This window comes from Drosophila yakuba, chromosome 3R, assembly GCF_016746365.2.
Source record: "Drosophila yakuba strain Tai18E2 chromosome 3R, Prin_Dyak_Tai18E2_2.1, whole genome shotgun sequence".
NCBI classification, from domain to species: Eukaryota; Metazoa; Arthropoda; class Insecta; order Diptera; family Drosophilidae; genus Drosophila; species Drosophila yakuba.
In genome coordinates this window covers 27,242,536-27,266,402 of record NC_052530.2, presented here as the reverse complement: position 1 = coordinate 27,266,402, position 23,867 = coordinate 27,242,536, and the positions used below count along the sequence as shown (strand labels likewise).

Sequence of the window (23,867 nt, the reverse complement as noted above, 5' to 3'; positions counted from 1 at the left end):
TTCGCATTCATTAAGTTTTTAGTTAAAACCGTTCTGTTTCTTAATTCGATAAAAGACCACCGAAGCAATCGATATTCGCGGTCGAGCCACCAGTACCGCGATACTTTCGCGCCCATCGATGGCAGTGCGCAATCATCGTTTTTTGTTCCAGCGCTAAGTCTGCACGTATTTTGTTGGTTTCGGTGCTCTTCAGCTTAAGTTTAAATTCAATTTCAGTGATATATACGTTCTGATCTGCACCGCAAACGAGTGCGGCTTGTTGCGACTGAAATTGCCCATACGGAGCTACGTGATTTTCCGGCCGTGGCACTTAACCGTTCGAGTAATCCGCGTCGATCGGATGACGGAGTGAGGGAAGACTCAAGCGCGAAGCACATTTTTGCGAGGTCTCGTCCACAGCGAATTGAACGTGTTTTAAAATAGTACAGATATGTTTCAAACGCGAAAAGAGGTGGACGCACATGTTCACAAGATATTGGGAAAGCTCCAGCCGGGAAGTGAGGTAAATAAACGCCCACAATGTCCATCGGAATTTTCAAAGGCATAAGGAAAATCAGTTGCGAAATCTTCAGGCGCCGCCATTGAAAGCGCGCCTTTGTGTGCGTGCGGCGTCTGCGTGTGTTTAGGTGTGTTTGTGTGTGTGAGTCGGCGTCACTTGGCCGTCGTTTTTGTGATTGAATAGGAAATTGCGCGCCTTTCTTTCAACGGCTGCATTTCGTATACTTGCCAAATTCATCGCTTCTCCCTCAACTGCATGGTATTGCTCTTCTCTTCGTAAATCAAAATAGATATTTGAGGTTATGTGTTGGTGGCTAGCGGCCGCTCATATCATTCAGCATCTACAGTGCGCACTCAATATGTGGGAGGTTAAACATCCACAAGGGAAAATTTAAATTATCTTTGGCGATCTTTTATTGATCTATCTAAAAATTAAAGCGAATAGAGGTTTGAAGTTTAAGCCTACTTCTACAATGGTTATCAAATTCCGCTCAAAATGCTTTTTCAAAAATCCTTTTAACTGTTTTAAACGAATACTTTTTAAACAAATAACAAATCAATAAAACTTCTTGTAGCGCGACGTCAAAGGCTTGGCGATAGCTCGACTGTACAATAAAGTCCAGGAATACCCAAAGGCAATCGAATACTTGAACGGCTATCTCCGGACGAGGGACGACGCAGTAGGCCATAATTTGATTGCCACCTGCTACAGTAGGCAGAACCCGCCGGATGAAAAAAAGGCGCTGCAGCACTACCAACGTTCCATTCAAATCAATCCGCGGCAGGCAGAGGTGGTCGTGGACGCCTGCGAACTATTGCTAAAGGAGAACAACGCACTAAGCACGGAGTCAGCAAAATTCTGGTTAGATCAGGCTACTAGCCTTGATTTGGGCGACAACCAATATGTTTTCAGCCTGCGAATGCGGGTAAATCTGATGGAGAGCAACGGCAATGCCGCAGACGGCGAGGACAACACTCTGGAGATGCTTATGCACAAAGAACTGCAGGCACGTCCACAGGATGTGAATGTGCGCGTTCAACTGTTGCGCAGCTATGTGGAAAAAAAGAAATTCGAACAGGCGTTTAACTACGCATTGAAAACGGAACTGGAGTCCAAAGGCTGCACGAGCCAGTCCATCGACTGGTACGAAATGGTCTGGATGGTCATTGTCAAGCTGGAAATGGCCAAGGATGTGAAGAAGAACTGGCGATTTTGGCACCTCGCGTTGCACGCCCTCGATCGCCTCGTGCAGCTCGTCCTGGAGAAGGGCAGTGGTCTGGCAGAGGTCAGCAATCAGTTGTTTAGACTTGATCAATATCTATACAAGTTTAGCAATACGATAGAGAAGGATGCCCCGCAGCGGGAGTTCCACCAATCCTGTGCTGACCACTACACCGGCCAGCTTCTGCTTCACGCGGTGACACTGATTTTCAAACGTGAAGTGGTGGCAAACAAAAACAAATGGATGAGCACGCTACGCTCCGCCTTGCCGCTATTGCTCCTTGGTTACCAGGTGCGACCGCTCGAAGATTCGAGTGTCCACCACTGGATGAAGCATTGTGACGCGGAGCAGAAGCAAATTATACAGATTTGGCGACCGCATGGCGCCTTCCGATGTGCCCAGCTTGGACGAACCCTTTTGGGTTGCTTGGACCGGTCACGAATGGAAATTGAAAGCCACAGGGATAATGACAACATTAATGAGGACAAAATGTCGAGCAATTTATTGCCAGGACTATTTGGCGACTCCGAAGAGCTGTTGGCCAGCGCTCACCAGCAGTGCTCGGACAAGAGCTGGCGCGGTCAACTTTACCAACAGCTCTTTACCCACGCCGAACACAAACTAAAGGATACGTCTTCGCATCTGGTGCGAAACCCGCGTCTGCAGTTGCCAATATTCGAGTGGCCCAATCTGGCGCACATCGAGACCTACGAACAGCAGGCGTTGGTGCTGCCGCCACAGTCCTTGGCCCATCATGTCTACCTGGCCCTGGGCACCGATCCCAACAATCTAGGAGATGCGCCACGCGTTGTCTTTTATGAGGGTCTCCGGCGGGATGTTAAGCAGAATCTTAACTACTGTGGGCACGATTCAATCAGCCAGGTGGACGTGGACCTCTACCTCTATGCCGCAGTCATTCAGACCAGACGGAAATTGCAGCTGCAGCGTGAAGCGTATGACAGCACCCATTTGGGAAACCGCAATGCTGCGGCCCGGCCGCATATGATGCCATTTGCCAATCTGGTGGGCCAACTAGCCGCACCGGAGCATAGTAATTGGTGGGATCTAGTGGTGCGACTTAACTCGAACCAGCTCACTGGTGAAGGTAATCGCGCCGAGCAACGAGCTCAACTGCAAACTGGATTGGAGGCAGTGCGCGGCGTGAATGGCCCCAAAACAGATCCCATCATCATTTTTCAGTTGGGAAAGATTTTGAATTCCCGCTCGGATAGTTCTTCTCTGGAGACACGTATCGATACCCTGTACAGGCATGGATTCTCAATTTTACGCCGCCAGCACACCCAGCAGCTGGATTCCTATGTCCGCGTCTTTAAGTACGGATCCGCCAACTCAACGGCAGCATGGCAAGATCTTCAATCGTTGGCTGAGGAAGCCGTCACCTATTTTAGCGCAAAAATGTTCAGGATAGGACAGTATGAGCAGTTTTTGGATGAGGTCCGAGGGCTTGATCTGCCCATGGCCCTCTATATGCAATCGGAGGCGTGTCGTCACCTTGAGGATTCTTCCAAGTTGCCGCGAAGCTCCCGAGTTCGGTACTCGGAGCGAAGACAGGAGTGCCTGCAGCAAACGCAAAAGTTAATCAGAAATGATGTTAAGCACCCACTCACTTCGGCCATTCAACGGGAGATGCGTAGATTCCAACAGGAACGCAATAGTCGGGGCATCGATGATAGCTTCGGCAGTCCGGATGTGCATAACAATTCATCCGCCTACGAGGATGCAGAAGATGACTTCTATTCCATCGCAGCTTTCCCTGCTAACCGTTCACGTCGCCAAGTGGAAGTCACCCCAGTCACTCCCATTGTTGTGGCACAACCCAGTCAGGAGATGGAGCAGACTGTCAAGCAGATCAGCAAGTCTCTGTGTGTGCTCAAGGACGATGTGAGTGTGGGAATGGAAGCCATGCGGCAGGAAATCAAAGCCCTCACTGAGAAGTTCACTGGGCTGGAGGAGCTGCTTAAGAAGATAAAGATCAGCAGTCGAGACACGCCTACGCGGGATGTGGATCCTGCAGCAGCCTTAGGTTTGGATGACCTCTTCATCATTGAGGATGCACTGGCGGAGCATCAGCAGCAGCAGCAACAACAACAGCAGCAGAGCCAGAACCAAGGTGCAGTCCACCCAGTCGTTCCAAATCCATATACTCCTGGCTTCTACAACGGGGTTCCAAACACGCCATCCGCCCAAGAGCGTTTTCTGCCGGGACCATACGGGAGTCCCATGTTTAACCAAAACCAGATGTACAACTACTACGCTGCTCAGGCTCAGGCTCAAGCGCAAGCGCAGTTCTTGCGGACTCCTCCAGCTGCAGGATCAATTCCACCCCCCAATATGTTTGGTAAGCACACGTTTTAAATTAGATTTTCAAAATGCTAATGTTCAATTTGATGTAGGTCCTCGAAATCCAAACTTTGGCCTGCCGAGTATGTTTCCCCCGCCGACTGTGCCTTCGGTAGCACCTTACATCGACGCCATGGGCAACTTTACCCAGCCTCCGCCAAGTCTGATACCTCCTCCCGCTCAGCCAGCAGCGCCTGCGCCTCCCTTGAACATCCTGGAGTCCAAGCCTGTGGGTGCACTGCCAACACCCGGATTCTTTAACACGTCAACGCCGGGCTTCGGAGTTTCGCCCATTCAAGTGCCGCAGTCAAAGCCCTTAAGTGTACCAACGGGGCCAATTCCCGGCACTGCTTCTGCTCCACCAAATGCTGCTGCTGTGAATCCTGCGGCAACAACTGCTGTCCCGCCTCCTATTCATGTACCTCAAGTGGCTCCTTCTGTTCCCGCACCAGCACCCGCCCCTGTTAGTGTGCCGTCTATGTTTAACCGTGCGTTGAACAATCAGCCCGTGGAAAAGGAGCCGCCAGCCAATGTGGTCATAACCAGTTCAGATCCATTGCCGAAGCCCACGACTGCCAGTGTCCAGCCCACTTTAAGCGTGACCATTCCAGCACAGCATATCAAGCCAAGTTTGGTTCAGGCACCGGAACAGCCGGCACAACCCGCACAAGCGGCACAGCCAGCGGTTCCAGCAGTAGGAGCATTCAGCTTTAACTTTGGCAGCAAGACCTCCGAAAGTCCTTTTTCGTTCAAGACACAGGTGGCTAAGGCAGCAGCCGAAAAACAAAAGGAACAGGAGGAAGCTGAGCTTAACCAAAGTGCGGCTAGTGATCTTAACAAAACTCTGCCACAAGATACTTCAGCAGATGATTACGATCCTCGTCCCGATTTCAAGCCCATCATCCCACTGCCCGATGAAGTGGAGGTTCGAACCGGCGAGGAGGGCGAGGAGGTCAAGTTTACCAGCCGAGCCAAGCTCTTCCGGTATGCGGACAAGGAGTGGAAAGAGCGCGGTACGGGGGTAATCAAAATTTTATGCGACAATGCCACCGGCGTTTCTCGAGTTTTGATGCGGCGCGATCAAACCCACAAAGTGTGTGCTAATCACAAAATCACTGCAGACATTACGATAAATGTTGCCACCCAGGACAAGGATAAGAAATCCCTTCTGTGGGCAGCAAATGACTTTGCAGATGAGCAAGTTACATTGGAGAAATTCCTGGTGCGTTTCAAAACAGGGGAGTTGGCTGAAGAGTTCAGAGTGGCTTTTATAAATGCAAGCGAGGCCGCAAAGTCAAAAGAGACAGTGAAATCGACGGAAAAGACAGCGGAGCTCCCAAAAACCGACAAGGAATCAACGGCGACAGCTCCTGCGGCATTCAGTTTACCCAAGAGCTTTGTAACCAGCACCCCAGCAGCCAATTCGCTATTCAACAAGCCCCAGGAGCAAACGAAACCGCAGCCAAAGCCAGACCCACCAGCAACGGCAGCCAAGTCATTGTTTGCAGCTCCTGCAACAGCTGCGCCTGCCTCTGCTGCACCATTTGCCAGCTTTAGCTTCGGGGCAAATGGAACATCAGGATTTGGAACATCCAACGCCTCTCCTTTTGCAAACCTTTCCTTTGGCAGCGCTTCTGCGGTGGGCAGCGGCAACAACACAACCCTCTTCACCACGGCTTTGATCAAAGACACTACAGTTCAAGGCCAAACGCCTCAGCAGTCTCAATTGAACAAGTCTAACGCCTCGGACGCTGAAGACGAGTATGTGCCCACCGCCCAGTTTGCGCCGGTTATTGCCCTGCCCGAACTAGTGGAGGTGGTCACCGGCGAAGAGAACGAGGATGTGCTCTTCGAGCACCGTGCCAAGCTTCTGCGTTGGGATAGGGAAGCGAATGAGTGGAAGGAGCGCGGTCTTGGTAATATGAAGCTCCTTCGGGATCGCACTGATCCCAGCCAGATTCGGTTGCTGATGCGGCGCGAGCAGGTCCATAAGCTGTGCTGCAATCAGCGTCTGCTGCCCGAGACCAAGTTCAGCTATGCATCGAACATTAAGGCAGCCGTCACATGGGGTGGTCAGGATTATTCCGATGAGGAGTTAACCACCGCATTGCTCGCTGTGCGCTTCAAGTCGCAAGACGTCTGTCAGGAATTCTTCGAAGCCGTGCAAAAGGCGCAACAAAGTATTGGAAAGGAACCAAAGAAGGAGAAGGCCGCTTCTGCCGCTGGAGAAAATGTTAAGGAGAAGGAGAAGCCAATAAAGGGCTTTGGGGATGCCTTCAAGCCCAAGGCAGGCAGTTGGAACTGCCAGGCCTGCTATACCAGCAATGGCCAGGATCAGCTTTACTGTTTGGCCTGCCAGGAGCCCAAAGATGCCACTGTTCCCCCCAAGCAATCGGGACTGGACCAAGGGAACGCCTTAAACCTTACCACTGGCTCCTCAAGCAAGTTTTCTTTTGGCTTTGCCCCAGCAGCTCTTCCCGCCACTGGTGGATTTAGCTTTGGAGGCGCTACCCAGCAAAGTGAAAAACCGGTAGTGGCAGTTGTGACCGCCTCGGTTTCAGCTCCTACGGCTGTTGCTCCAGCTCAAGCGGCAGCCCTTGGCTTTGGAAAGCCTTCAACCACTTCTGGATTCGGAGACGCCTTCAAACCCGCTGTCGGTAGTTGGTCATGTAACGAATGCTATGTGAACAATCCTGGAGAGTCTCTTTACTGCAGCGCCTGTCAAGCGCCCAAGAATGACACGGTACCAAAGAAGGAAAACTCACTAGGAACGGGACTTAATCTGCCCGCTTCCACCCAGTATAGCTTTGGTTTTGGAGCTCCAGCAGCTAGTAACAAGGATAAGACTGCTGATGGCGCCAACAAGACCAGCAATGTCTTTGGATCCGCCACCTTCAACTTTGCGGCTCCGGCAATGCCCGCAGCTGTCGCTCCTGCTACCTCAATTGGCTCCAGCAGCTTCACCTTCTCCATGCCCAAGCCCGGCCAGCAGCAGCCAAAGAGTCCAGCAGCTAATGAGGGCGACGATAACGAGTTGCACGTGGAGGAGGAGGAGAACAACACTTACTTTGCACCAGTAATCCCATTACCCGATAAGGTACAATTATTTAATACCAAAAACCGTATGTATTTTTATTTAACACATGTGTATTTCAGATCGATGTGAAAACAGGTGAGGAGGACGAGGAGACATTGTATGTGCAAAGGGCCAAGCTGTACCGACTGACCGAGGGCGAGTGGAAGGAGCGCGGCTTGGGGGATGTGAAGATCCTGCGCCATAGGCAGACCAAAAAGCTGCGCGTGGTCATGCGTCGGGAGCAGGTGTTCAAGATCTGTCTTAACCATGTGCTCAACGAGAATGTGGTGTACAGGGAAAAGACTGAAACATCGTGGATGTTTGCTGTACACGATTTTAGCGAGGGGGAGAGTGTCCTTGAGCGATTCACTCTGCGTTTCAAAAACAAGGAGGTGGCACAAGGCTTCCACGAAGCGGTAAAGAATGCCCTTAATGGAACAGCAAAGGCGATAGAAGATGCCCCAGATTCCAAATCAGCGGAAGCAACGAAAGCAAATAGTTCCTCAAATGAACCACTTAAAGAGAAAGGTGGTGAGGCAAAGAGCAACAGAGGCGAACCGGAAGTACTTGTCGGCAAAACCTCGACTGTAAGGGCAACCACGCACGATGTAATCCCTCCACTTCCCATGACCCTTCCCCTACTAACTCTCCCCCAGCCTAACAAGCCTAACAATTCCCTATCATCCACCACCTCCATATTCAAAGCCAGTTCGCTGAGCGCAAATAACTCCTCGTTCTCGGGATTCGGTAATTTATCTGTGTCGGAGGCAAGCAAAACGTCTAGCTCGGCATTCCAGTTCGGTAGCACGGGTATGCACAAATCTACATTAATCTTAAGATGAAATTAACTTACCGCCTACTACATTCAATTTAGATAAATCGGAGCCTAAAAAAGATGCCGATCCCCTAGCCAATCTTCAAAAGTTAGCATCAGGCGAAGGACAAGGAAACGTATTGGGATCTATATTCCGCAGCGGCTTGTCAAACGAAAATTCGGCTGACGATTCTGCCAAGTCCATTTTCGGCGGTGGAGATAAATCCGCTGAGCAGCAGAAGAAGGATTCGTCAAAGTCTATATTCGGAGGCGCTAAAGTGGATGCCCAATCACCACCGATCCAAGACGCACCGAAGCCGATCTTCGGTGGAATTGCCGCACCTGTATTCGGAGACGCCAACCCATTTGGAGGCCCTAAAGTTGATTTACAAAAATCAGATGGCAAGGAAGCACCAAAGTCTATCTTCGGTGGATCCCCATCTATTTTTGGATCCTCCAACGCTTTCGGAAGCACCAAAACCGAAGGTTTTGGAGGTGCACCAGCCGGTGGCTTTGTGTTCGGTAGTGGCATCAGTAGTGCACCCATTTTTGGACAAAAGCAACCCGTCGTCTCATTCACGGACTTGGGCAAACAGGCAGCCGCTGACAATGAGAAGGAAAAGGACATAACCTCGAATAAAACCGCCGGCGTTGAAGAAAAGAGTAAGGACAAGACGGAAGCGTTGCCGGAAACCAGCACTTTTGCCGATTTGGCCAACAAGGCCGGCAGCACATTTGCTGATTTGGCAAGCAAACCGGGCGGCACTTTTGCTGACTTAGCGAACAAGGCGGGCAATGACTTTGCCAACCTTGCGGCCAATAGCCCGGGCACTGCCGTGGGATTCAACAAGTCCGCCGGGGGCGGATTCTATAACCTCACGCATCAGAACGCATTCAAGAACTTCCAGTCTTCGCCGCAAACAGGCAAAAACGACTCTGGCACCGCAGAAGGTGGCGATGATGATGGCGACGCCACCACTGATGACAACTACGATCCGCACTATGATCCCATTGTCGAGCTGCCGGATGAGATTGTAGTCACCACTGGAGAGGAGAACGAGACTAAACTGTATGGCGAGCGGGCGAAGCTTTATCGGTTTGACCCCGAATCCAAACAATGGAAGGAGCGAGGTAAGTTGCACTAACGGTCGCTTTCTTAATCACACTACAAATTTATTAAACAAAAAAATAGGCATCGGTGAGATAAAGGTGCTGGAGCACCCGGAGCTGCAGACATTCCGACTGGTCATGCGGCAGGAGCAGATCCACAAGCTGGTGCTTAATATGAATATCTCCGCCTCCCTACAAATGGATAACATGAATGATCAGAAAAAGAGCTTCTTGTGGGCCGGTTACAACTATGCGGTGGACGCAGAGGGTAAGGTGGGCGCCGAGGGCGTCTTGGAACGCCTTGCCTGTCGATTTGGCAAGGAGGAGACCGCCGATGAGTTCATAAAAACGGTCAATTCGTGCATAGAACGTACCAAGGCCTTGCACGGTGATGAGGAGGACGAGAATGACGACGCGCCGGAGGAGCAGGAGAGCTCATAAGCAAACCGGATCTAAATATATTGTAGCATGTCTAGGATTGTGTTAGAATATTCCTCCTAAATAGTAGCGGAAATTGCTATTTCACATTTTCCTAATAAAACTTTGATAAACATTAATATCACTTTTGAAAGGCCTAAGAATTTGACAGCAAATCCGAAAACCATTTTGTTCACATCAAATTATGGATGTTATTTTTAAGTCACAATTATAGAAATAAGAAAAAAGAGTTCTGCATTAAAAATTGAGTTAAGTTTTTAGCGAAATAAATTTGAATATTGAAACCGATAAAGCAATCGATATATTAGGGAGGAGGCAAATTAAGCAGTACCACCATCAGCACAAGAAAACCGACCAAATGTATATAAATTAAATGACGGCCGACAGATTTTCAAAATAATAAAAGCGGATAAATAAGAACTTACCTTAAAAATTAAAACTAACATTTACCATCGGCGATAGTCGCTCGACCATCGATTGTTTCATCCCTAGCCGATAGTTTGACAGCCCTGCCACTGAGAGAGCATAATGACGTGGTGAACTCTGTGTGAAAAAAGAACAATAAATTGCCGACAAATCTCTAGTGTAATTAAATTAGTTACCGCATAGAAACGCACTTCACTGTGGTCAAAACTCCACGAATCACGAAAAACTGGCAAGCAGGCTCTGCGAAAAGCAATCTCAACAAACTGACAGTCGCAACAGCCCTACAACAAGGAGTAAGAAGAAGACGGCGACGACGGGCGGTGCAGAATATGAATTAGAGAATAATTAGCGAATGGAGCGCGCCTAGTTTGCCAGTTGGCCCATTTTGTGTTTTGTTAGCCGCTTTCCGGCAGCCCCTGTCCTCCAGTCCTCGAAAATTACACAAATCCCGAATCGATACACGTGTGCAGCGAGAACAACGACAGCGTCAAAGTCAACAATAAAAGTCGAGGGCCGGAGATTAATGAGAGACTAGCAACGACCATGATGAACGAGGACAGCAGTGCTGCGAGCGGCGGCGGGGTTAAGAAGTTCTTTCAGCGCCTCTCACAGGTAAGGGATTCCGGAAATGGCCAGCCAGGAAACGATCTAACCCGCATCCTTTACCTCCGCAGACCTACCAATCCACATTGGACCGGAGCACACCGCACACACGTATGCGCTGGGTGTTCGCCGGCTTCCTGCTCCTGCTCTTCGTGCTGCGCATCTTCATCTATCAAGGCTGGTACATCGTGTGCTATGCGCTTGGCATTTACCACTTGAACCTGTTTATCGCTTTTTTAACGCCCAAGATCGACCCGGAGTTCGATCCGTATTCGCAGGACGATGAGGACGAGGGACCCAATCTCCCCACGCGCAGCAACGAGGAGTTCCGGCCATTTATTCGTCGCCTGCCGGAGTTCAAGTTCTGGCTGTCGGTGGCGAAGAGCACGCTTATTGGACTGATATGTACGTTCTTCGATTTTTTCAACGTGCCGGTATTCTGGCCCATCCTGGTCATGTACTTCATCACGCTCTTCTGCATCACGATGAAGCGCCAGATTAAGCATATGATCAAGTACAAGTACTTGCCGTTTACCCGCAATAAGCCGCGCTACCAGCGAGTCAACGATTTGGCGGGTTCCGGACCCGGCTCCGTGGCGGGCAACTCAAAGTGACAATTAGCCGCACAGACGCCGGACACACGGGCGACGCCAGCGGGAACAGGTGATCCTTCGAACGCCTCTTCTGCAGCTGCAGCGCCACCATCAACAACCAGCGACAGCGCAGCGACCAAGGATGTGGGGTCGCCAACAGCATCGTCCATCAAACCACCGCAAATCATTGCCATTGAGGACTACTAGAGAAAGCTACCGAGAGCAGCCCGGAATGGGAACCAGAAGCATAACATCAACCAGAACCAAGCTTATAATATGATTTTCCTTTTCGGTTTGTGTAGCATTTTTCGTTTCACTGTTGAGTTGTCGTACGGCGTTTTGTGCAAAATACCTTGTTTATTGTTTAATCTAACTGCTTGTTTAAATTTATATTTATTTACAATGCTTTCTATCTATTGTAAATCCTCAACGATACCGAAATACAGCAGATCAGCACTAATTTAATTTTTCATCCTAATCCTAACGATAATTTAATGATTCTTCTATCCAAAAAGTAGACTTACTGTATTTGAATCCAATTATTTTTGATTATCATGCTTAGAAGCTATAAATATATGCCTAAATATGTATACAAACATATATATATTTTGCATTATGATTATACAATTTTTGTTAGCGTTAACTATACAAAATGTTAAAAAAAAGGCGAATTGAAAACTGAAACTATAGGAAGTGTACACTGGGTGCGTCTTATGAATAAAGAAAGACAAAAGAAAACCAAAGTAATTTATCGTTGAATTTTGACCTATTTGGAAAGGTGGATGGCTTTCGTGGCGTGGTTTTTGTGTTTATCTAATCGCTTATGGCATCGAGTTCTACATGTAGTTTGCTGTTCGCTTTTAAGATACAAACCCAATTTTGATAAGGGCAATGCGTGAAATTACTTTGGCGATTAGTACAATCCCCAAGTGCCCTGCTGTGGAAATCGGAATAATTTAAAAACGACTTGTTTTCTGAACAACAAATACATTTTGTTTTTATTTAAATGAAGCACACACCAACAGAACAGGCACACGTCATTTTGACTACAAAACGCAATGCAAATAGTTTAAACTTTAGCAAGGCAATAATAAAAAAGTTAAAATGCACACATATATATAAATGAATGATAATACAGGAATCGTAATATGCTAAACATGCGAAATAATCGCACATTTTGATTTATCATGAAAATGTGATTTAATGTAGTGGGCACTTGGAATACTTTAAGGGCAGCGAGACCAGAGAGATTTCACTTGGTCTCCACTTTCGAGCCGACCTTGGCCTTATCCTCTCGAGCGCATTTGCGTATAACACTATTAAAGTACTTGTGCAGGGCGTAGCTAACTAGTCGCAGTGGACCCAAAACCATGGCGTGGAGAAGATTGGTGAAGAAGCCATCCCAAGGAAGCAACGCTCCACCCAAAGTGGTGATCACCCAGCTTTCTGCTCCAACAGTTGAGGTGAAATTGCCCTTCTGTAATTAAATAAAAGTGCTTTAGTTAGATTGGGTGAATTTCAACTATAGGTAACCGACTCACCAAGGCATCCTTGAGTATAGCTTTGGCCATAACTTCCGGCTCTATGAGACCTCCGCCACCAGAAATTATTTTTGTCTCCCTGGGTTTGGACTTCTCTTCCTCCTCGAATCCGGGTGTATTTGTATCGCAGGGCATGGCCAAAGTCACGCTGACCCCGTGCTCCCGAGACTCCATTGCAATCGTTTCAGCCATCGCTCTCAGCGCGTACTTGGTGGCTGAATAAGGTCCGTATCCATAGATACCGAACATAGCCGCCTGCGAGGCAGTGATGACAATAATGCCATCGCCCGCCTTCTTCATCTTGGGCAGGACATAACGGGTGCAGTTATAGGTGCCGAAGAAGTTAACGTTCATCAGCTTGTGGACATCCTGGACAGAGACTTCCTCGAACACACCGCAAATGGCCATTCCGGCACAGTTGATTAAGGTGTATATGGGACCGAAACTATCCTCGATCTCGCCGAGCACCTTGGCCACCTGGTCGTAGTCGCCGCCAATGTCCAGACTCCTGAACTGGAACTTTTGATCTGGACGCTGGCGAATCACTTCCATCAGAGCCACAGCTCCGCCTGGTCAAAAAGATCGGATATCAGAGATAAGAGTATTTTGGGTGGGGTTTCCTTGCCAGCACATTACTCACTTAGCATTTTCTCGTCGCGCGCTATCACCGTCACATTAGCGCCCTTCATGGCGCACTCCACCGCCAGACAGAGTCCGATGCCCTTGGAGCCGCCGGTGACCACCACATGACGACCCACTATGCTCTTCGGTTTCTTGGCCATGACGAATAGGTAGACCAGAACATGAACCAGCACCGCAATGGCCACGCAGAGCACTATCTCCCAGCTCAGTTCCATGGTGATATTTCCGAGAGGGTGAGATAATACACCCGGATTTTTTAATCTCTTTCGCTGGTTTATCTGCACCGCGAAGTTAAACGTCTGATTAGAAAGTGCATCGAAGTGTGACCGTATTACGCAAACAGGTGGAACTGGATTTCTATCGATAGCTTTCGATGCGCGTTAGGGATGCGAATGTGGCTATCAAAGGGTAAGCAAATAATTTGTACCAAAATAAATTATTCTATTATTTTATACAATTTGTTTCCATAATAAAAAAAAATGAACTAATCATAAGAAATGGCCGACCCAATTACAGTTCCCTACCAAAAATATCTACATCTTTAAATTAAGAGGTTTGATAAATTAGGCTAGATTTTGGCGCGCAGCACTGACCCCATGTGTCTGCTCCAACCGAACTGTTTACTTGGATGGAATTTGCCATTTAGCAATATTTAACGAAAATGCCACCGAAAAAGGACGCAAAGGGCGGAAAGGATGCGGGGAAAGGTGGCAAGAAGCCAGCCGCCGAAGACAAGTGTAAGTGCTCCCGACAAACCTAGAAATCCTGGCCCTTGAATGACTTTTCCCATCTGCATACAGCTGCCGGTAAGGAGAAAAAAGGAGGCAACGCCGTAAAGGTTCGTCACATCCTGTGTGAAAAGCAGGGCAAGATTACCGAGGCAATGGAGAAGCTGAAGGCGGGCCAAAAGTTTCCCGAGGTAGCGGCAGCATACAGCGAGGATAAGGCGCGACAAGGCGGCGATCTCGGATGGCAGATCCGCGGAGCGATGGTGGGTCCCTTCCAGGACGCCGCCTTTGCATTGCCCATCTCCACCGTCAATAATCCCGTGTACACAGATCCCCCGATCAAGACCAAGTTTGGCTACCACATCATCATGGTGGAGGGAAAGAAATGAGAGTTGATTTTATAAATCGAATTTTAATGTGATACGGATCTTGTCTCATTTTCTCTGTGGGTTTCCAAAATCGTGCGCTTATTACTTCTTGCCCGCATCCTCCTTCAGTCCCACGGTGCGGTTGAACACTAGGTGGTTTGCGCTGGTGTCTGGATCTACAGAGAAGAAACCAATCCTCTCGAACTGGAACTTGTCGTAGACCTTCGCCTGGTTAAGCGCACGATCTGCGAATGCCACCACCACTGAAATGGACTGTTCGCTGATGTCGCTCAGGAAGCCGCCGGGCACCTCATTGGGATCCTCGGGATTCTTGTGCTTAAAGAGTTGCTCGTACAGACGCACTTCCAGCTGTATCGGCTGCGATACCCACTGGACAAAAGCTTTGGGCTTCTCGGCCTGCTCGGCAGATTGGCTAGTGCAGATGAGTTCCACCACCTCTCCGGTCGCCGGATCCTTAACTATCTCATCCACGCTGATAACGAGACCTGCGTGGCGGAGACCCACAGATTGCTTGGGTGCCAGACGACGGTATCCCTTCTCGGGCTCCAACTTAAAGTCTCCCTGCTCAATATAGATCACCTTGTCCAGAGTGATCTTATGAGATCCTTGCTGCGGGTTCTGCGGGAAATCAGGCACTTCTAGCTGCACGGGCGCTGCATGAGGGAAGTTCTTTATGGTTGCTTTGAGCGGTTCCAGGACAACCAATCGACGAGGAGCCGTAACATTGAGTACATCCCGCACTGCTGCCTCCAACATGGCGGGGTCGACGGCGATCTGGGCACCCGTTACGCCCATCTGGGCGCAGAAGTTGTTGATGGCCTCTGCTGGGAAGCCTCTACGTCTCAGAGCCGTAAGAGTAAACAGCCTGGGATCGTCCCAGTCGTGGACAATCTGCTCCGTGATCAGCTTTGCAATCTTGCGCTTTGAAACCAGTGCGTAGTTCATGTTCAGCCTGCCGTACTCCCACTGCACCGGGCAGTAGATACCCAAAGCGTTGCACAGCCAGTAGTAGGAGGATCGCCTTGACTGGAACTCCTTGGTGCACAGTGAGTGAGTGATATCCTCCAGAGAATCGCAAAGGCAATGAGTATAATCGTACGTGGGGTAAATGCACCAGTCAGAGCCTGTTCGGTGATGAGAGATAAACTTGATACGATACGCCACCGGATCCATCTTGCCCTCCTCCAGGGTGACCTTCATGCGCAGTGTGGCCGCTCCCTCGTCGATCTTTCCACGCTTCATGTCTTCGAACAGCCGCAGTGACTCCTCAATGGGACGCTCCCTCCAGGGGCTGGGCTTCGGGTTGAAGCCCTTCAGTTCCTCCGCCTTCTGGTGACACACATAGGCCAATCCTTTGTTGATCAGCACAACAGCCCACTCGTACAGCTGCTGGAAGTTGTCCGAGGAGTAGGTGATCTTGAAGGGCTTGTAGCCCAGCCATTCCACCATCTCCTTGATGGCCAAAAAGAACTTCTCCTCCTCCTTCTCGGGATTGGTGTCGTCGTATCGCAAGTAACAAACTCCATCGTGGGCAGCCGCGTAGCCAAAGTTAATGTTGATGGCCTTTGCATGACCGATGTGCAGAATGCCATTCGGTTCTGGTGGGAATCGCGTGTGCACTTTCCCTCCAGTCCTGGCCAAGTGCTCTTTCAGTAGCCGCTCCGTGTGCTCGGTGACCACGTAGCCATCTGCCTTAAAGTTCTCGCCGGGGGCATGGAAGTGCACCTTGGTTTTCATGAGTTCCGAAATGGTGGTGGCTCCATCGGAAGCTGCTTCAGCGGTTTGAGCGGCAGGGGTTACTTCTGCTTTCGGTTTGGCAGCCTTTGGCTTTTCGCTTGCTTTAGTGGGAGGTTTCAAGTCTGCTTCGGTTTTGGGACCCAACAGATCGAAGATCTCCACATCGATGGCGGCCTTCACAGACTTTGCATCCGCCCACTTTAACTCTCCCCGGACATCCTGCAGGATTTTGAACGAGTTAAAGTGGTAGCGCTGCTCCAACAAGGCCTCCTTGTAGCTGGCCTTGATCTTGGCCTGCACAGTGCGCTCAATCTGCTCTGGAGTGACTACCACTCCCACGCCGCACTCCTTTTCAAGGGCCTGCACGTCAACGTTGGCATTCAGGCTCTGACCGCACTTGAGCAGGAACTCCAGTGCGGCATCAACGCGCTGAGTGTTGTCCAGCTTGTGCTCCACGATGTAGCGCACCAGAAGAGGCAGATGGTCCGCTGTCTGCGGCTTCAGCTTGGTGGCCATGTGGTAGATCAGCATGCCAGTGCCGTCGGAGAGGGTGGCGCCTCCCGCCGCCGCCAACGCCAGCTGGAGGTTCTTTGTCACGTTGGCATTCTTCAATGTCTCCTTCGCCTTCTGCTCGCTCATGCCGAGCGCCTGGAATTTCGCAATCAGATCATCTCCAGCCATGTCGCCGTTTTTGTCTCTCCCTGATGACGAAGTGCAAGTCAGTGTGACCGTTCCGGACCGGGATATAAAACACCAGTTGCATTGCAGTGTTCGATTGCTGGGACCTGATACAAATATAATCGATAGTCCGCTACAATCGACGCATATCGATTTCCGCCCACCTATCGTGTCCGCACGTGTGAAACGAAAACATTGTTAAATGCGTTGCTAAACTGCCAAAATAAAACGAAAATGGGTAAATTAAACGTGACAGTGCTGCGATACCTCACTAAGGAGGACTTCCGCGTGCTCACCGCCATCGAGATGGGCATGAAAAACCACGAGCTGGTGCCCGGGCCTTTGGCGGCTGCTATTGCGAATCTAAAGACAGGTGGAGTCCACAAGCTGCTCAAGGAGCTGTGCAAGCACAAGCTGTTGGCCTACGAGCGGGGAAAGAAATGTATGTATGGCTGCAGATTGAAGTACCTTCAGGCAATAACATTTTTTTGCCCACAGATGATGGCTACCGCTTGACAAACACGGGCTACGATTACCTGGCTCTGAAGTCCCTCACATTGCGTGGATCGGTTAGTTCCTTTGGCAACCAGATTGGAATTGGCAAGGAGTCAAACATCTACGTAGTAGCTGATGAGGAGGGCACCCCCATTTGCCTCAAACTACACCGATTGGGTCGAACTTGTTTCAGGAATGTGAAAGCCAAAAGAGACTACCACGGTCGCCGGCACAAGGCCTCCTGGTTGTACTTATCTCGCATCTCGGCCACACGCGAGTTTGCCTACATGTCGGCGCTCTATGATCGTGGTTTTCCGGTGCCAAAACCCATCGATTTCAATCGCCACTGCGTGTTAATGGATCTCGTCAAGGGCTGGCCAATGTAAAATACCTATTTGTTTTATTGTGCATGTCTTTTAATAATTTTTTTTATAGGACCCAAGTACACGAACTTCTAGACGCTCCACAGGTTTACGATGATCTAATGAACCTAATTGTCCGACTGGGTAATTCTGGAGTTATTCATGGCGATTTTAATGAGTTTAATTTAATGGTGACGGACGCCGGCAAGCCCATACTGATTGATTTCCCTCAGATGATGTCCACCTCGCATGAAAATGCAGAATTGTAAGCTTCTTAGTGATTATAGCATTCAAGTATTAATAGCAAATTATGTTCTAGTTTCTTTGAACGCGATGTAAACTGCGTGCGTGAAATGTTCCGTCGCAAATTTGGTTACGAAAGCGAAGACTATCCCAAGTTCAGCGACCTGGTGCGTGAGGATGATTTGGATGCTGAGGTACACTGTACAGGCTATGGTTTCACTAAGGAGATGGAGCAGGATCTTCTTGAGGAGTACGGGATGGTGGAGCAGGCAGATGAGGAGGATGAAGCAGACGAGTTGGAAGAGGAGGAAGAGCCTCCCACCTTGGTTACCGCAGCAGCTGTAGAGATTGACGAGTGTCGACGCCAGGTGGAGAACGAGGTCATTTATAGCGAAGCCAAGCCCACCCAAAAGTCGGACGACGCAGTGCGTCGGTACATTGAATCGTGTACGCAGTATCTGGGTAATCTCAGCGTGGGTCCAGAAGTTCCCGATCAAACAATGCCCAAAAAGTTGGACATTTCCCTGCCGGTTAAAACTCCGGAAGTTATTCCAGTCGAAGATGAAGCTCCGGTAGCAAATGCCGCCGAGGAAGACGCCAGGTCTATCAGTTCCAATGATTTAGATACAGATGAAGTTCCCGAGCTTGTTGGCCTGGATCCTAACTCACGCATGTATCGTCTTAAAATGGTTGAGCAAATGCTAAATGATGCGAGAAGTCAGCGCTCTTACTCTACCACAACCAGCACAATAGCCCCGTCCGTGATTACCGACCGAATACGCCGGAACATGGACATCAAGGAGAAGCGGGAGCAGCGAAAGAAATGCGTGGCCAAGGGAGAAGCTAGTGCTGTGCATCGTCATCGCAAGGAGAACAAGGATGTGGTTAAGGAATATGCCGGCTGGGACTTCTAGATGCCGTTAATCTATTGTTTAAATAAAAATAGTGATATGTATATTTAACATTAAAACATTTCATCAAGACATCGGTCAAATGGCGTTTTGGTAATTCGTTCATGCTCTGAACTTGACACTCAAGAATAGGATTATTTCTTTATCTAGTGTAATCCCTAGATAAATAAAAGTCACAATTCCGACGTGTAGTGCATTGTAAATAAAAACGTTTTCATGAGTCAGCGAAATGCTGTAATAAAATGATACGTTTTATAAATGGGATGTTTATAGAAGTATAAAAGAAAAGTGTTTAAACTTATACAAGAAAAAATATTTAAACTGGCCATAACTGAGTTTTAATTGTTAATTATTTCTTTAGGTAACTTTAGTAAGTCGGAGAGAGATGAGCTTCAGGCTATCGTTGCTATCATAGCTCCCAGCAGTGAAACAAATATAAGCTAATCTCCTGACGAAATGATAACACTGACGGGTTGTTCGAGAAGCAGTTCAGATCGCAAAATGCATGAGGAAAGATCTCATCCGAAGCCGCTTCACCTCTCCGCGGACTACGTCCAGGATAAGCTGCGTGCCTACTTCAAAGCGGATTCCTTGAAGCTGGAGAAATTGGATATCAAGCCTGCCATTCTCAAGAAAAACAACTATTCCAGCTTAATGACTCGCATCAATGTGGAGTACACCACGGACGAATCGGAGGACAAACAGGCCACCAAATTCATGATAAAGACCAACTTTGCCGAAAAGAATCCGGCTGCCCATGTGTTCATCAAATATGGCATCTACACCCGCGAAATGGACATGTACCAGCGAATTCTGTCCAAGATCGCGGATCTGGTGAAGAGGGAGATCCAGGATCCTCGGCGAATTTGTGCCGGCACTGTATACGTCGACAAGGATAGAGATTCTATTATTTTCGAGGACCTCGCGTTAGAGCATTACAAAGTGGCCTGCAGGATCAAAAAGTTGGATCTGGCGCACACACATCTCGTGCTGGAAAGGCTGGCCAACTTTCATGCCGCTGGAGCAGCGCTGGCCGAGAGAGAGCTTGGCATCTTTAAGAATAACTATGACCGTGGATTCTTTAACAGACATACCCGTGGCTATGAGCCGATCATGAAGAGTCTTCTGATGACCCTGTCCCGTTCCCTTAACTCAGATCAGGAGCTGCGTCAACGATACCAGGCGAAGATTGACCGACTTGTTGATCGCATAATGGTCTACGGTGAGCGCTCGACCACCAATAATCCTGGCGATTTCCTAACCCTCAACCACGGAGATCTGTGGACCACCAATCTTATGTTCCAGTACGATGCAAAGGGACAGCCCATCAATGCTGTCTTCATCGATTTCCAGTTCAGCGTGTGGAACTCCCCAGCGATCGATCTTCACTACTTCTTCTCCACTTCCATTCGGGACGAGCTCCGTCTAAACAATCAAACTGAGCTGGTTCAGTTTTACTACTACAAACTGAAGGATGCACTGAAAAAATTAAAGTATGCTGGTTGTATGCCGACTTTGTTCGACTTTCAACAACAGTTCCGAACTAGAGCCTTTTATGGTGGGTAGATTGTCATTATATGTTTTAGATCTGATAAAAAATCTTATTTAATAGCCGCGTTTGCTTCATTAATTTTTGAACCGTTTATGGTCTATGATGGAGAAGAGAAGGTTTCCCTGGAGCACGTCATTTCGGAGGGCAAAGGAGGAATAAGATTCAAGGACGACGTATATCAGCAGGAGTGCGTCAGGCAAAGGCTCCACCATACACTTCCCTATCTTGATCAGTGGGGATTGCTGGATGACATTTAAAGTTGTACCCGTGATCAAATGATTACGTTACAGAAGTGAGAGGAAAGTTAACACTCATAATAAAATGCACTTTACGACTTTATTGGGGGCCATAACCAGAAGGATTAGTTAGTTTTAGTGTAGATAGTCATAATTAAGATGATAAAACGGTGGAAATTTGCACAAAATGGCTTCACTGCTCAAACTAAAGCGCTAACGTTAGGATTCATAATGTCTGAGAAAAATACCCATATCGAACCTGAATGGCTCACGAAGAAATATGTTGGGAATAAGTTATGCAGATATTTTGAAGACGGCTCTCTACAGTTGAAGAAACTGGAGACTGAGCCGGCGACAGCCAAAGGAGATAACTACGCCAGTGTAATGACACGCATCAATTTGGAGTACACCACAAAGGATTCAAAGGAAACTCAGAGCGCCACTTTCCTACTGAAAACCACCTTTGCCGCCAAGGATCCGGCGGCCAATTTGCTGGCCGGCTACGGGGCTTACACCAGAGAAATGGACATGTACGAGCAGATTCTGCCCCACCTGGCGAAAATGGTGAGGAGCGAGCTCGTGGATTCCCGCAAGATGTTCGCAGCTACCGTCGCTGTAGATCGCGAGCGGGACTCAATCCTCTTTGAGGACCTGTCGTTGGAGAATTATAAGCTCGCTTGCCGGCTGAAAAAACTAGACTTGGAGCACACACATCTGGTCCTGGGGAAACTGGCTGATTTCCATGCAGCTGCAGCAGTTCTTGCCGAGCGGAAGCCCGGTATCTTTGAGAAAAACTACGATCGAGGATTTTTCAACAAACATTTTCGAGGCTTTCAGCCAATCTTCCGGAACCTTCTACAGGCCCTATCCCGCTCCCTAGAGTTGAATTCAGATTTAAAACATTGTTATCAGAGCAAAATAGACCGCCTGGTGTATACTATAATGGATTACGGCGAGCGATCGACGTCGACAAATCCAGGAGACTTCCTGACCCTAGCCCATGGGGATCTTTGGACAACTAATATGATGTTTCAATACGATGAACAGGGTAATCCCACCAACGCCGTACTAATTGATTTTCAGTTCAGTGTGTGGAACTCTCCGGCCATCGATCTGCACTATTTCTTCACCACTTCGATCCAGGATCATCTTCGCTGGAAGCACCAGACTGAATTGGTTCAGTTTTATTACTACCAGCTGGTGGAATCCTTGAAGAAGCTAAAGTATTCGCGTACTATTCCGAGTTTATTTGAATTTCAGCTGCAGTTTAGGGCTAGATCCTTCTATGGTAAGCGCATAAAAATGTAAATAAATTTCCATTAAGCGAGTTTTCTTTAGCTGTTTTCTGTTCGCTGATTTCCGAGCCCTGCATGCTGTACACCGGAACGGAGGAAGCCTCCATTGCACAAGGATTGTCCACAGCCGAGAGTGGAGTTCGGTTCAGAGATTCGGTTTATCATGCCGATCACATTCGAGATAAAATGGTTCTAACTCTGCTGTTTCTTGATCAGCAGGGATTGCTGGACGATATGTAAAGTTGTATTTGTACTTATAAGTTAGCTTAACGTCTAGCAACAGGCGCATTTCTAACAACAGTCGCGTTTCTATGATCGTGGCAGTACTACTTTTACACAGTGCAAAGCCCTATCTTAATAAATGTTCTCATATGTGCTGTCGCCTATCTTTACAATTGCTTGCAATTTAGGAGCTTACGACTCACGAGATACGTCGTCAGAATTATCCAGATGAATTCTAATCGTGAGCATCTCGCCCGTGTATAAAAGCCAAGCACCTCTGACGAAATCTAGCAGAATCTTAACATTATGCCGGAGAATACGAACCACAAGGCGCCCGCGTGGCTGACCGAGGAATACGTGGAGAAAAGGTTAAGAGTCTACTTCAAGAATGACACCCTAAGTCTGAAGAAACTGGTGATCAAGCCGGGTACAGCAAATGGAGAGAACTACGCCAGCGTGATGACCCGCATCAATGTGGAGTACACTACCAGCGATTCAAAGGATATCCAGCCCGCAACCTTTCTGCTGAAGACGACCTTCGCCGACAAAGATCCTGCGGCGCATTTGCTCATCAACTACGGCATCTACACCAGGGAGATCGACATGTACGAGGTGGTACTGCCCCGCTTGGCGGATATTGTGAGGAATGAGCTCCACGATTCCCGGAAGTTGTTTGCAGCTACTGTGAGTGCTGATCGTGAGCGGGACTCGATTATGTTCGAGGACCTTTCGCTGGAGAGGTATAAGGTTGCCTGCAGGGTAAGCAAACTGGATCTGGAGCACACTCATCTGGTTCTCGAGAAACTGGCTGATTTCCATGCAGCTGGAGCAGCTCTGGCTGAGCGTCAGCCTGGTATCTTTGAAAAGAACTACGACCGTGGATTTTTCAACCAACATGTGCGAGGCTACGAACCCGTCATGAAAAATATCCTTAAAGCCTTGTCGCGCACCCTCGAATTGAGTCAGGATCTTAAGCAGCGTTACCAGGCGAAGATCGACAGGTTAATTGAAAATGTAATGGACTACGGCGAGAGGTCGACTTCCTTCGCTCCCGGCGACTTTGTGACTTTGGCTCACGGAGATATTTGGACTACCAATGTCATGTTCCAGTACGATGACGAGGGTCATCCAGTTAATGCCATCTTCATCGACTTCCAGTTCAGCGTTTGGAATTCTCCGGCCATTGACCTGCACTACTTCTTCTCAACCTCAATCCACGAAAATCTTCGTCTCGAGCACCAGACCGAGCTGGTCCAGTTTTACTACTATAAGTTAGTGGAGGCTCTAAAAAAGGTGAAGTATACTGGTAAGGTACCCACTTTATTTGCGTTCCAACAACAGTTTCGAGCCAAAGCTTTTTATGGTGAGTTTCCAGTGGTAATTATGCAATTTTATAAAATTTTTAACTGCTTATTATTTTACGCAGCTGTGTTTTCGTCGTTGATTTTCGAGCCCGCCATGGTCTACAATGGCAAGGAGGAGCCCACCATTGAGCAGTTCATCAGCAGCGATGAGAAAGGATTGCGGATAAGGGATGCCATGTACCAGACGGAGGAGAACCTGAAGAAGTTGCACCTGATTCTACCGTTCCTTGATCACCAGGGATTACTAGACGAGATGTAAGAATATGTGCCACTCAATAAATAAATAAATAAAAATTAGTTATAGTCAACTAATAAAATTATTGTCTCTTA

The 23,867-nt window shown here is 48.5% G+C and overlaps 9 protein-coding genes across 9 annotated transcripts; 7 read left to right on the top strand and 2 right to left on the bottom strand.

The window, feature by feature from the left end:
* The first annotated feature begins 138 nt into the window (after positions 1-138).
* Positions 139-9,639, top strand: LOC6538556 (E3 SUMO-protein ligase RanBP2). The gene is made up of 6 exons (XM_002099042.4): positions 139-502; positions 1,074-4,080; positions 4,136-7,179; positions 7,239-7,968; positions 8,033-9,103; positions 9,165-9,639. The coding sequence occupies exons 1-6, from the start codon at positions 431-433 to the stop codon at positions 9,521-9,523; spliced, it is 8,283 nt and encodes a 2,760-aa protein (XP_002099078.2). The 5' UTR covers positions 139-430; the 3' UTR covers positions 9,524-9,639.
* Positions 9,640-10,033: 394 nt separating this feature from the next.
* On the top strand, positions 10,034-11,885 carry LOC6538555 (protein RER1). Its single transcript, XM_002099041.3, has 2 exons — positions 10,034-10,558; positions 10,621-11,885. Exons 1-2 carry the CDS (start codon positions 10,490-10,492, stop codon positions 11,161-11,163), a joined length of 612 nt encoding a protein of 203 aa, XP_002099077.1. The 5' UTR covers positions 10,034-10,489; the 3' UTR covers positions 11,164-11,885.
* Positions 11,886-12,112: 227 nt separating this feature from the next.
* On the bottom strand, positions 12,113-13,649 carry LOC6538554 (3-ketodihydrosphingosine reductase). The gene is made up of 3 exons (XM_002099040.3): positions 13,324-13,649; positions 12,684-13,252; positions 12,113-12,619 (listed from the first exon to the last, which is right to left on the bottom strand). The coding sequence occupies exons 1-3, from the start codon at positions 13,538-13,540 to the stop codon at positions 12,395-12,397; spliced, it is 1,011 nt and encodes a 336-aa protein (XP_002099076.1). The 5' UTR covers positions 13,541-13,649; the 3' UTR covers positions 12,113-12,394.
* A 255-nt stretch (positions 13,650-13,904) lies between these two features.
* LOC6538553 (peptidyl-prolyl cis-trans isomerase NIMA-interacting 4) lies at positions 13,905-14,474 on the top strand. The gene is made up of 2 exons (XM_002099039.3): positions 13,905-14,062; positions 14,126-14,474. The coding sequence occupies exons 1-2, from the start codon at positions 13,987-13,989 to the stop codon at positions 14,440-14,442; spliced, it is 393 nt and encodes a 130-aa protein (XP_002099075.1). The 5' UTR covers positions 13,905-13,986; the 3' UTR covers positions 14,443-14,474.
* LOC6538552 (probable glutamine--tRNA ligase) lies at positions 14,446-16,922 on the bottom strand. The gene has a single exon (XM_002099038.4). The coding sequence runs from the start codon at positions 16,858-16,860 to the stop codon at positions 14,524-14,526; it is 2,337 nt and encodes a 778-aa protein (XP_002099074.1). The 5' UTR covers positions 16,861-16,922; the 3' UTR covers positions 14,446-14,523.
* An 87-nt stretch (positions 16,923-17,009) lies between these two features.
* Positions 17,010-19,194, top strand: LOC6538551 (serine/threonine-protein kinase RIO2). Its single transcript, XM_002099037.3, has 4 exons — positions 17,010-17,299; positions 17,356-17,734; positions 17,788-17,979; positions 18,034-19,194. Exons 1-4 carry the CDS (start codon positions 17,092-17,094, stop codon positions 18,869-18,871), a joined length of 1,617 nt encoding a protein of 538 aa, XP_002099073.1. The 5' UTR covers positions 17,010-17,091; the 3' UTR covers positions 18,872-19,194.
* A 69-nt stretch (positions 19,195-19,263) lies between these two features.
* LOC6538550 lies at positions 19,264-20,759 on the top strand. Its single transcript, XM_002099036.4, has 2 exons — positions 19,264-20,426; positions 20,481-20,759. The coding sequence occupies exons 1-2, from the start codon at positions 19,325-19,327 to the stop codon at positions 20,675-20,677; spliced, it is 1,299 nt and encodes a 432-aa protein (XP_002099072.2). The 5' UTR covers positions 19,264-19,324; the 3' UTR covers positions 20,678-20,759.
* Positions 20,760-20,815: 56 nt separating this feature from the next.
* LOC6538549 lies at positions 20,816-22,337 on the top strand. Its single transcript, XM_002099035.4, has 2 exons — positions 20,816-21,944; positions 21,995-22,337. The coding sequence occupies exons 1-2, from the start codon at positions 20,816-20,818 to the stop codon at positions 22,189-22,191; spliced, it is 1,326 nt and encodes a 441-aa protein (XP_002099071.2). The 3' UTR covers positions 22,192-22,337.
* A 116-nt stretch (positions 22,338-22,453) lies between these two features.
* LOC6538548 lies at positions 22,454-23,854 on the top strand. The gene is made up of 2 exons (XM_002099034.4): positions 22,454-23,536; positions 23,600-23,854. Exons 1-2 carry the CDS (start codon positions 22,480-22,482, stop codon positions 23,794-23,796), a joined length of 1,254 nt encoding a protein of 417 aa, XP_002099070.1. The 5' UTR covers positions 22,454-22,479; the 3' UTR covers positions 23,797-23,854.
* Positions 23,855-23,867: the final 13 nt, after the last annotated feature.

Bases quoted from the DNA above. Each gene is read 5' to 3' on its own strand.
- LOC6538555 (XM_002099041.3), top strand. From the start codon at position 10,490: ATGATGAACGAGGACAGCAGTGCTGCGAGCGGCGGCGGGGTTAAGAAG. The intron at 10,559-10,620 runs GTAAGGGATTCC...TTACCTCCGCAG, and splicing joins TCTTTCAGCGCCTCTCACAG to ACCTACCAATCCACATTGGA.
- LOC6538556 (XM_002099042.4), top strand. From the start codon at position 431: ATGTTTCAAACGCGAAAAGAGGTGGACGCACATGTTCACAAGATATTG. The intron at 7,180-7,238 runs GTACAATTATTT...TGTGTATTTCAG, and splicing joins TAATCCCATTACCCGATAAG to ATCGATGTGAAAACAGGTGA. The intron at 9,104-9,164 runs GTAAGTTGCACT...ACAAAAAAATAG, and splicing joins CAAACAATGGAAGGAGCGAG to GCATCGGTGAGATAAAGGTG.
- LOC6538550 (XM_002099036.4), top strand. From the start codon at position 19,325: ATGATAACACTGACGGGTTGTTCGAGAAGCAGTTCAGATCGCAAAATG. The intron at 20,427-20,480 runs GTGGGTAGATTG...CTTATTTAATAG, and splicing joins CCGAACTAGAGCCTTTTATG to CCGCGTTTGCTTCATTAATT.
- LOC6538552 (XM_002099038.4), bottom strand. From the start codon at position 16,860: ATGGCTGGAGATGATCTGATTGCGAAATTCCAGGCGCTCGGCATGAGC.
- LOC6538549 (XM_002099035.4), top strand. From the start codon at position 20,816: ATGATAAAACGGTGGAAATTTGCACAAAATGGCTTCACTGCTCAAACT. The intron at 21,945-21,994 runs GTAAGCGCATAA...AGTTTTCTTTAG, and splicing joins TAGGGCTAGATCCTTCTATG to CTGTTTTCTGTTCGCTGATT.
- LOC6538554 (XM_002099040.3), bottom strand. From the start codon at position 13,540: ATGGAACTGAGCTGGGAGATAGTGCTCTGCGTGGCCATTGCGGTGCTG. The intron at 13,253-13,323 runs GTGAGTAATGTG...CTTTTTGACCAG, and splicing joins GCGCGACGAGAAAATGCTAA to GCGGAGCTGTGGCTCTGATG. The intron at 12,620-12,683 runs GTGAGTCGGTTA...ATTTAATTACAG, and splicing joins CTATACTCAAGGATGCCTTG to AAGGGCAATTTCACCTCAAC.
- LOC6538548 (XM_002099034.4), top strand. From the start codon at position 22,480: ATGCCGGAGAATACGAACCACAAGGCGCCCGCGTGGCTGACCGAGGAA. The intron at 23,537-23,599 runs GTGAGTTTCCAG...TATTTTACGCAG, and splicing joins TCGAGCCAAAGCTTTTTATG to CTGTGTTTTCGTCGTTGATT.
- LOC6538553 (XM_002099039.3), top strand. From the start codon at position 13,987: ATGCCACCGAAAAAGGACGCAAAGGGCGGAAAGGATGCGGGGAAAGGT. The intron at 14,063-14,125 runs GTAAGTGCTCCC...ATCTGCATACAG, and splicing joins GCCAGCCGCCGAAGACAAGT to CTGCCGGTAAGGAGAAAAAA.
- LOC6538551 (XM_002099037.3), top strand. From the start codon at position 17,092: ATGGGTAAATTAAACGTGACAGTGCTGCGATACCTCACTAAGGAGGAC. The intron at 17,300-17,355 runs GTATGTATGGCT...TTTTGCCCACAG, and splicing joins CTACGAGCGGGGAAAGAAAT to ATGATGGCTACCGCTTGACA. The intron at 17,735-17,787 runs GTAAAATACCTA...TTTTTTTTATAG, and splicing joins CTCGTCAAGGGCTGGCCAAT to GACCCAAGTACACGAACTTC.